We start from the raw sequence: 11229 nt of genomic DNA on the forward strand, positions 1-11229 counted from the left end.
CAAATGGCACCCTATTCCTTTTTATAGTGCACTACTTTTAACCAGGGTCCACAGGAATCTGGTCAAACGTCTGCATTATATAGGTAAAGGGTGTCATTTGGGACACATCCATACAGACAAAAGGGTATGTTAATAAGAGCTGTTCCATGACATGATGTCTGAATGTCCAGATTATAAATTGCATAATGACATTTAAAATGAATTTTTATCTCGGAGGCTTGGAGTTTTTATCTGAACTGTGCCAGGCAGGCAGGAGAGTTTATACAGCTGGCAGGGCTACAGTGAAACATGTAATATAATATTAATAAATGCAATTAAGCAGACACTTTTATCCATAGTGTGTGCAACATTTTTAAATTGGTGGCCCCAGCAGGAATCAAACTCACAATCGTTGCATTGCAAGCATCCTCATCTACCAACTGAGCCACACTGTTCTATCAGGTCCTGAGATGTACAGACTGGATGGATGTAGAGGTATAGTAGTACAGACTGGATGGATGTAGAAGTAGAGCAGTACAGACTGGATGGATGTAGAGGTAGAGCAGTACAGACTGGGTGGATGTAGAGGTAGAGCAGTACAGACTGGGTGGATGTAGGGGTAGAGCAGTACAGACTGGATGGATGTGGAGGTAGAGCAGTACAGACTGGATGGATGTAGGGGTATAGCAGTACAGACTGGATGGATGTGGGGGTATAGCAGTACAGGCTGGATGGATGTTGAGGTAGAGCAGTACAGACTGGATGGATGTAGGGGTATAGCAGTACAGACTGGATGGATGTAGGGGTATAGCAGTACAGACTGGATGGATGTAGAGATAAAGCAGTCGTGTGGTTAATAATGCAGCGAATGAACCTCCCGTCCAGTCCTGGCCAGTTTAATGTTAAACCTTAGTTCCCTTTCAGTCAGTCACTCGGTATAACATACTTGGGGAGTCAACAACTAATCATATTAACCTGAAGGAAACTGAATGTCGAGCCCACCCTCAGAAGCCCCGCCTTCCTGGCTAGAATACCAGGGCTCTAAAGCTCGCCTGAAGGCAGAACGTGTCACGCAATTTGCTTTTCAAGCACATAAAGACCACGAGATTCAGCGCCAACCTAGGTGTCTGTTAGTGGGTAGAGAGTGCTCGTCCCCCTAGATGTTGCAATTTTGGGCCCTTTTTCTTTATTTTTTTCTTTTAATTTAATCTTACCCCGTCCCCAATTTCATGGTATCCAATTGTTTTAGTAGCTACTATATTGTCTCATCGCTACAACTCCCATACGGGCTCGGGAGAGACGAAGGTTGAAAGTCATGCGTCCTCCGATACACAGCCCAACCAAGCCGCACCAATGTCATTGGACTGACTTTGTGGGAAAGATTGGGGTTGCTGGCGAAGGGTCTTCAGGTGAAGTAACCTTGGAAATGGGGTTGTCTGAGGCCAGGAGAGAGCAGCAGCGGTGGTCGGAGTTGAGAGGGGTGTCATCCCAGCAGAGTGAGGCTCATTCTGGTTTTTCTGTCAGTGTTCAGAGTCCGGATTCCGGGGATGATATACTATCCCTGGTTGGCTCTGGAGGGTTTTCAGCGTGAATCGGATGTCGGATCAGTTCGGCAGGGGAGAGTGAATCATTAGTGGTTAATGTGCATTTGACAAAGCTGTGTTTGTAGGGCTGCAGATCACCTGGGGTGGATTGGCCGTCTTCTCCCCTGCAGCAGAGTTACTCCAGGTTTTGGGGAAGGTATTTACCTCCTGTCCCTGCAGCGGTGAAGTGTTGCTTACCCCTATTTAAAGATTTTGCAGATGAGCTACAGACGACCTGGTATTCACCTCATTCAGCAAGGCTGGTGCTACCAGGTTATGGCAAATTCATGAATGTAGAAGGTTTAGAGGAGACTCGGCTCATTTGCACATGCCCAATGGATTGAAAGCTTGCAAGTTACTTATTCCAGAGGATAACAAGGGTGCTAATCCTAACATGGTGCTTCCGAAAAAACAGTGCTGGTCAAATCAAATCAAATGTATTTATATAGCCCTTCGTACATCAGCTGATATCTCAAAGTGCTGTACAGAAACCCAGCCTAAAACCCCAAACAGCAAGCAATGCAGGTGTAGACGCATGGTGGCTAGGAAAAACTCCCTAGAAAGGCCAAAACCTAGGAAGAAACCTAGAGAGGAACCAGGCTATGTGGGGTGGCCAGTCCTCTTCTGGCTGTGCCGGGTGGAGATTATAACAGAACATGGCCAAGATGTTCAAATGTTCATAAATGACTAGCATGGTCGAATAATAATAAGGCAGAACAGTTGAAACTGGAGCAGCAGCACAGTCAGGTGGACTGGGGACAGCAAGGAGTCATCATGTCAGGTCGTCCTGGGGCACGTTCCTTGGGCTCAGGTCCTCCGAGAGAGAGAAAGAAAGAGAGAATTAGAGAGAGCATATGTGGGGTGGCCAGTCCTCTTCTGGCTGTGCCGGGTGGAGATTATAACAGTCAAAACTGTTCGCTGCTCTGGCCCCCCAATGGTGGAACAAACTCCCTCACGACGCCAGGACAGCGGAGTCAATCACCACCTTCCGGAGACACCTGAAACCCCACCTCTTTAAGGAATACCTAGGATAGGATAAGTAATCCTTCTCACCCCCCCCCCTTTAAGATTTAGATGCACTATTGTAAAGTGACTGTTCCACTGGATGTCATAAGGTGAATGCACCAATTTGTAAGTCGCTCTGGATAAGAGCGTCTGCTAAATTACTTAAATGTAAATAACAGAACATGGCCAAGATGTTCAAATGTTCATAAATGACCAGCATGGTCAAATAATAGTAAGGCAGAACAGTTGAAACTGGAGCAGCAGCATGGCCAGGTGGACTGGGGACAGCAAGGAGTCATCATGTCAGGTAGTCCTGGGGCATGGTCCTAGGGCTCAGGTCAGTTGAAACTGGAGCAGCAGCATGGCCAGGTGGACTGGGGACAGCAAGGAGTCATCATGTCAGGTAGTCCTGGGGCATGGTCCTAGGGCTCAGGTCAGTTGAAACTGGAGCAGCAGCATGGCCAGGTGGACTGGGGACAGCAAGGAGTCATCATGTCAGGTAGTCCTGGGGCATGGTCCAAGGGCTCAGGTCCTCCGAGAGAGAGAAAGAAAGAAGGAGAGAATTAGAGAACGCACACTTAGATTCACACAGGACACCGAATAGGACAGGAGAAGTACTCCAGATATAACAAACTGACCCTAGCCCCCGACACAAACTACTGCAGCATAAATACTGGAGGCTGAGACAGGAGGGGTCAGGAGACACTGTGGCCCCATCCGAGGACACCCCCGGACAGGGCCAAACAGGAAGGATATAACCCCACCCACTTTGCCAAAGCACAGCCCCCACACCACTAGAGGGATATCTTCAACCACCAACTTACCATCCTTCTTGCTGGTGCTCTGCCTCTTCAGGGAATAATGTATGGGAGACTGGTAGCGTGCTCCATCCAGTGGCAGGCACGCGCTGTTTCACCATGTGTGATGAGGACGGTGACGAGGATGTACGGTCTGCAGTTCGCTGTGCGTCATACTTTTCGTGGCGTCCTTGTGCCTACGGTCCCCGAGGTCCTAGTAGCTGTCTTGAGAGATCCCTATCACCCCAGCCCTTTTTCTATGGTGGTGAAGGTGGCTTTGGCACGGGGTGCAATGCCAGAGGATCAGATTTTTGGCCAATCTGGATGATTGGACGGTCATAGCAGAGTTGAGGGAACAGGTGGGGTTCTACACTGCCACACTGGTTTCCCATATTCAGTCTTTGGAGTTCATAGTGAATTACAAGAAAACTTGTGATTCACTATGAATTCACTAGCGGGTTCAGTTTCTGGGTCTGGTTCTGGACTCATTTCTGAATTGTGCGTTTTGTCCCAACAGAGGAGGGTCGCATTCTGGTTCTTTCTGGCACGGATTCAGCTGGGGCACTCTATGCCTTTTCGCTCGGGCATACAGTTAGTGGGTCTGATGGCCTCTATGATAGCTGTGGTGCCTCTGGGACTTCTGTTGATGCATCAATTTTAGAGCTGGGTAGTTGCCACTGCCATCGTTTGTCAAGGTATCCCCATTGTGCCTAAGGATGTTGACTCCTTGGAGGGACCCGTGACTGCTGTTGCAAGGGGTTCTCATGGGCTGGGTAGTTTCCCACAGGGTGTTCACAACAGATGCATCCCTGTTGGGATGGGGAGAACTGTGTAGGTTGCTCGAAAATAGGAATTTGGTCAACAATTCAAAGGGCACGGCATATCAATTACTTAGAGATACTGACTGTTTTACTAGTGTTGAGGCGTTTCCTTCCTGATGTTGGAGGGCCAGCATGTGTTGGTAACGTCCGACAACAAGACGGGGGTGGTGTACATCAACAGGCAAGGGAGGACGCGGTCTCTCTCTCTCTTCTAAATCTGTCTGTTATCTGCTCATTGGAGCAGTGTGCATTTCCTGTTGCTCAGGGTGACATATCTTCTCAACATGGGTGCAGATCAAATTTCCAGGGGGGTCCTATCTCTACGGAGTGGAGACTACACCCCTAGGTGGTTGCCGAGATATTGGGCCAGTTCTGCAGTGCTGACAGAGATCTTTATGCATCACAAGAAAACTTGCATTGTCATCTGTTCTTCTCGATGAGGGATCTGGGCACTCCATTGGGAACAGATGCTTTGGCGTATCAGTGGCCCCGGACCCTTCTCTATGTGTTTGCTCCGGCGGACCTGATTCAAGCCACTGAGCAGAGTGTCCGTCAGGAAAGTCTGTTGTTGATTCTGGTGGCTCTACGTTGGCCCAGACAACCCTGGTTCTCGGAGATCATCCACTTGTTGGGGGGGGGGGGGCCATTGAGGGTTCCATGTCATCGGGATCTATTGTCCCAGACACACCGGAGAGTTTTGCACCAACGACCACAGATAGGGGATCTGTGGGTTTGGTCCCTGAAAGGTTGAATTTGACAGCTATGGGTTTATTCTTGAATGTTATTACGACTATACAGTCGGCAGATGTGCCCTCTACGAGGTGGTGCGGTTTCTGAAAGGCGTGCGTCGGCTCAGACTGGTTTCTAAGCCTGTGGCATAGACCTGCAACCTGGCTTTGGTCCTGGATGCTCTGTGTGAGCCTCCGTTTGGATGATTCAAGTCTGTGGACCTGAAGGTCCTTTCCTACATGACTGCCCTGCTCATGACCTTAGAGTCTGCCAAACACGTTGGCGATCTCCACTCACTATCAGTACACGCTTCCTGTTTGGAATTCGTGCCTAGCAACTCTAAAGTGATGTTACCTCCTAATGCAGCTTTTGCTCCCAAGGTTATGCTTATGTCTTACAGGTCCCTGGCTTTCTAGCTGTTCCTTTTCTCACCTCCTTTGTTTGCTTTCAGTGAACAACGGAGTTTGTATGGCCTGTGTCCGGTGCACGCTTTACGCACATATGGATAGGACCAAGGATATCCACGTTTGTGACCAACTTTTTGGTTGTTTCGCTAATCCACCTCTGTAGTGCGATTTCCAAGCAACATTTTCTCATTGGCTATCTCCCTGACAAATGACAGCAAAGGAGAAGGGTTCCCTAGCGGTGTGCGTGCTAACTCCACTAGGGTTGTGGCAGCTTCTTGGGCATTGTTCAGGGGCATGACGATTGGTGATATCTGTGCTGCAGCGTGTTGGGGTTCCCCAAATACCTTCTACCTGCTCCTAGTGTGGCTCATAGTGTTCTTATGGCTGGGTCCAGAAGTTGGTGTTAGGCACCGCGCAGGTTGTGCATTTGTCCGGGTTACCACAGTTCCCTGCATGTTTGAGCCTTGGGCTGCAGCAGTGTGTAAAGTGTACATTATCAGGGTTACCACTGTTTCCTGTAGGTTTGAGCCTCGGGTTGCTGTGACAGCACGCAAGTACACCGTTTCTATGTTACTGCAGGTTTCCTCCTACAGGGAACAGTAGTTATAATCATAACTGTAATATTTATTGTCTTCATTAAAACATTTGACAGTTATTTCTGCTGAGTAGCTTAGGTTATTTAAATACCTTATTGGTCTGACTCTGCCCAGTCAGGAATGTCTCTGCTAACAATAGAGTTATCCAAACCCCCTTATAGTGTTTTAGTGTTCTCATAGTGTTCTCACAGTGTTCTCATAATGTTCTCCAACCCACCTCCTGGTTATATGGCACCAGGCTCCAGCTCTGTGGGCCAAACACTCCAGTCAGAACTGTGCTTTCTGCTGCTTTAGGTATAATTGCCTCAGCCTCACAAGGTATAGTTATCCAGAGTTCAGTCTGGTTGTGAAAATAGATCAAGAGGAGCTGTTCAACAGTCTGATACACTGCCTGAACGCTGCAAACAACTGGTGCATGAAATAAGAGCAGCAAGCGCTGTGGTGGTTTTATGCCTGATGCAAGCGTTTTACTGGAATACAATAGTGGATCCTGGCAGCCATCATAAATTCCTGAAACGTTTACTATGTTCCAATCACAAGGATTATAAAGCAGCAAATGGACTGAGGGAGAGAGAATCTGGTTGCTGTGCCTCCCCTGTCAAGCTCACAGACTTTTAAGTAGTGGCTGTGAGCGGTATTGTCCTTAAAGCCCCGATGCAGTCTTTGTAATTGTATTTTTAAATCATTGCTGTATGTCTAATAAATCATTCTGTGTTTATTTAATGAAAATGTACTGCCCTTTAAAAGTCCAATGCAGATATTTTTATCTCAATATCAAATAATTTCTGGGTAAAAATGAAGTACCTTAGTGATTGTTTTCAATTAAAATGGCAAAAGAAACAAAAACAAAAACACCATCCAAAATCAGCTGGACCAGTTACGAGTACAGAAAATTCTAAATGGAAACTTTCTTTATATGTACATCATTTAGAACATATTATCAATTCCAACATTATTAAAAATGTTGGACAAAACATTTATTTTTGGAACATTCAAAAACTCTTCAAAAACATTTACAATTTTTTCAAATATTGCATCATGGTAAAGTTAAAGGTATGTTCACATTCTGACCGACAGGGGAGTCCTAGCTATCTCAGACTGACAATTCAGAAGTGCTGGACATTATGTAGTGTTCTGTCTATGTACTCTATATCTATATGCTACAGTCTGTGTGCTCTATATCTATACTCTATCTCTCTCTGCCCTGAGCAGTCTAAGTGGGAGATCCTCCCTGTGTGTTGACAGCCTTTCTTTCTTTATCTTTCTCTCTCTTGCCCTCTCACTCTGTCTCTCCCCATATCTCTTTCTCTCTCCTCCTCTTCCTCCTCTCTCTCTCTCCTCCTGCCAACCAACCATCAGGTCAGTGTCTGCTGCCAGAGGGGGCGTGGCTTACCCTGGGCCCAGCTAGCTATGGGGCCGGGCGGGGCCTGCCCTGTGGTTACCAAACCCATGATTAGTTTCACTCCCCCTGAACACTGGCAACACCGTCTGCTCTCACTGGCATCAACACACTCCTTTTGTCTACTCATCTGTAACCCAACTCGAGAGGAGAGGAGAGGAGAGGAGAGGAGAGGAGAGGAGAGGAGAGGAGAGGAGAGGAGAGGAGAGGAGAGGAGAGGAGAGGAGAGGAGAGGAGAGGAGAGGAGAGGAGAGGAGAGGAGAGGAGAGGAGAGGAGAGGTGTTTTGATAGTGGCTGTTTACTGTTTTGCTTGAGATATTAATGATCTTAACTGACAGACCTTTGAATGGACGAGTCAAAGACAGGCTGTACTCTTTCAAGGAGACATTATCATGACCTAACGAGTGGAGTGCACCATTATCATATCTCTCTCTGTCTCTGTCGCTCTCTGTCTCTCTCTCGCTCTCTGGCATCATTTTAGCCCTTACATGGGTAATAATTAGCCTTATGAGTGCAAGATAATATTGTCATAAATACTTAGACATAACCGCATAAAAAAGTGCACTGCTCAGGATGTTTTGAATTACATTACATGTTTAGGAAATTACTACTATAATCTTTCTTGCATATATGACAATAAATGGAACTGTTTTAGGCTGATTCCCTAATGACACCCTAATGGCCTATGTGCCCTGGTAAAAAAAAAGAGTGCCCTATAAAGGTACATCTTAGACTTATTCAAGCCTTTGAGAGGCATGTTGGGCATTCGGGATTTTGGGAGAATTATCTGTTTTAATTATGACACTACCCAGAATGCCTTGTGTAGCAGTGCAGCAGTGACATCACTGTGACTGTCTTCATCAGACCAGACTGTTTAACAGTTTTACCAGCCCCGTAGACATTCAAGCCTAGAGTACAGACAAAATATAACTATAACACCAAGAACCTAGGACTATGTAATGGAATATTATAACTGGAATTATTTTTGCTAGAAATTTAATCATTTGCCCCGTGTACAATTTAAATGTTTCTGAAATATTATTTTGAAGACCATCTTCGTAAACGGACTGGGTGTGTGTGTGTTAATATATAATATATTATTATTATTATTATTATTACTACTATAACTTTTTCTAAAGGAAATTCGAAGAAAACCGTTTCAAAGATATAGCGTTATAGCTCACGTATTAACGGAATCCAGTCCTTTTGGCATATGGAAACCTGTATTATTTATTATTATTGTTGTGTAAACGTTTTAATACTAACTCCGAATTATGGAGTATCCCTAGAGGGATTACAGCTTAATCCCGTCCCTGTAGCGCGGTGGATCCAGTGGATTAAGGCTGTATTGTCTCTCTCTGTACCAGAGTCCCTTTAGGCCACAACACAATGGTTCTCGTACCCGCCAACGTCTTATTATTCTCTTTCTCTCTGAGGGGGAGTAGACTAGAGGTCTTGGAATAGAGAGTTTATGTTGCATAAAGACAAACCCTTCAGATTGATGAGAATCTATTGCAACAGCATCGACTGTAAAACAATATCTGTCGGTTTACTGAGACGTCGGCCGAATTCTCTATTCAAATGTAGTCTAACATGGGGCGGGTTTAATATGTGTCTAAATGTGGAAACAACATTAAGAACAAGTGTCATTACAAGATAAGTACATAGGCTAATAAATGGCCATGACAGTGATAAATATGAGTATTAGAATAATAAGTCATGTTTTGATCACGTTTCGTTTATTTTGCAAAAGCATTGCTTTCTATTCTGTGAGCATATCGCAGTAGGTATTTATTATATATTATATAATATATTATATGTAGGTATTTATGATAGGTTATACATTATATGTCAGTGCATTGTGTATTATCTATTCATTAATATGTTGTGGGGCATATTAGGGCTATATGTTTCCATAGGCCTACGATAGCCTACAACTGCAACGTCATTAGACCCGGGATATTGCATGTTTATTACAGTTTGTAAAGCACATGCTAAACGGTGATAGTGTAATCAGATAAGATCAGTTTAATACAGGCATAATTTATTACAGGCAGCTAGGGCAGGCAGAGAGAAAGAGTAGGAAAGCCGATTCCACTATTCCTGAGCGCTCTGTTAGCACAATGAAAGAGAGCCCAGGGAATTGAAACCAAAATCCACTTGTAATCTCGCAACAGTATCGGGCATAATTGGTTGAGGACCACAATATTAAGATTGATGAGACATTAAAGTGGCTCTTTGGAGTTCACGCGATCGATAAATATCCCAATTTCAAAAGCTTTCATTTGAGCTCGAGACAAATCACTGGAGCCGCGCGCCTCAGCGATACAGATCCAAATAGAACATGGAGGATGGAGGGAGAGGAGAGGACAGGAGGAGAGATGGAGATGCGGAGGAAGATGGGTGGAAACAGAGAGATTGCATGTGATCCCGTCTGCTGGTCAGGGGTCAAAATACCATCGTAAATAAATACTAAACAGATATTGTCAGCACAAATATATGCGCTTTCATTTTCCCTCAAAGGTTTTTCAAAAGCATGTGATTAGTTTAGGATGCTATGCATATTGTAACAGTAGTTTGGCGTGGTGTTGTATCTCTCATTTAGTGGCCCCTGTGTCGTTATTGTAACTGTTAAAATTGTTAGGAAAAATATTAGTATGGAAATATGAATAATAATACCATATAAGTGACCTGTCATCATATTGGCAAGCGCTCCTCCATCTCTGGTTTAGTTCTGATAGGCCATATGACTCTGCTGGCCCTATTGCACCGCACGCGCCTTCAGTTAAAATGGTTATTACTTGTGTAAATTAGCGTCATATAGTTTTGAAAGCATAGAATGTATATAGGCCTAAATGCTTGTTGAATAGGCCGAATAACGATTTGGTTCAAAGTAACCTATGTTATACCCTCCAGAGTGCAACCCATAATGGAGCCTTGTCCTGTATTTAACCTGAACGAGTAATACGAGTTTGCATCAAAAATAATGACTGAATGAAAACCTGTTACCATGTTAATTAAGAACCGTGCATGTGTCCAAATTAAGAAGAAATTGTGGAATTTGCATCCTATACATTAAATCGTCTCAATATCTTCTCTGACTAAATCGAAGTAGACTGAAATTTGATAATAATTCACTATCAAATAAATCTAATTATTTGTTAGGAATTGTTTAAGACCATACATTGTTTGTCCTTATATCTGATACACCGTGTATTACACATTATAGGCCCAGTGGTCCTCAGCACCCCGGCCCAGCTCGTGGCCCCGGTAATAGTCGCACGAGGGATGCTCTCCATCACGACGACCGAGATATATTTCGAAGTGGACGAGGATGACCCCTCCTTCAAACTGCTTGACTCCACGGTAAGTCCAACCGCCACGTTCCCTTTCTGTTTGATATGCGATTACCCCACAAGCTTTTGTTCACATTCAAGTTCACTTTACTGATTCATGTTCATGTTTAGGCTGGGCCCGCAGAAAGCCCATGTTCCTTTATTTTGCAAGACACAAATTGGGATTTAGAGATGTAAAAAAAATATATATCCAGGTTCACACATGTGCAACAATTCAAACATTGGGAGATTGTGGAGCATTTTAGAAAATGTGATCTAATTGGAACCGTGTGCCATTTTGATTCCCAGAATGTAGACGAGCCTTAAGGCTGCCTAGGCTTACACGCGCGCGAGGCTCCACCTGCAGAGAACCTGGCCTACAATATTTTACAAATGTATTGATATTAGGATCCCCTCAAAACCTGTAAACCTATGTCATCGAACGAGAGCCTACGATATCGGTTCGATTTTAGACCAACATTATCCTTGTTTATAAATATGGCGACTGTGTATGGACATGGGATAACAGTTGCACTATTAGGCTAACCCTAACGTTGTAACCTCGACATTTGCTCAAC

At 44.7% G+C, this 11229-nt stretch overlaps 1 protein-coding gene across 8 annotated transcripts in view; it reads left to right on the forward strand.

Moving 5' to 3' along the window:
• The window catches only part of LOC123992838 (neurobeachin-like), a 342421-nt gene that overhangs the window by 194991 nt on the left and 136201 nt on the right, over window positions 1–11229 (forward strand). For all 8 annotated transcript variants that reach the window (XM_046294393.1, XM_046294395.1, XM_046294397.1 and 5 more), the window contains one exon: window positions 10546–10682. In XM_046294393.1, coding sequence (XP_046150349.1) covers window positions 10546–10682 — 137 coding nt within the window. The remainder of the gene's footprint in view (window positions 1–10545; window positions 10683–11229) is intronic.

Source organism: Oncorhynchus gorbuscha, linkage group LG13 (assembly GCF_021184085.1).
Source record: "Oncorhynchus gorbuscha isolate QuinsamMale2020 ecotype Even-year linkage group LG13, OgorEven_v1.0, whole genome shotgun sequence".
In the NCBI taxonomy this organism is placed as follows: Eukaryota; Metazoa; Chordata; class Actinopteri; order Salmoniformes; family Salmonidae; genus Oncorhynchus; species Oncorhynchus gorbuscha.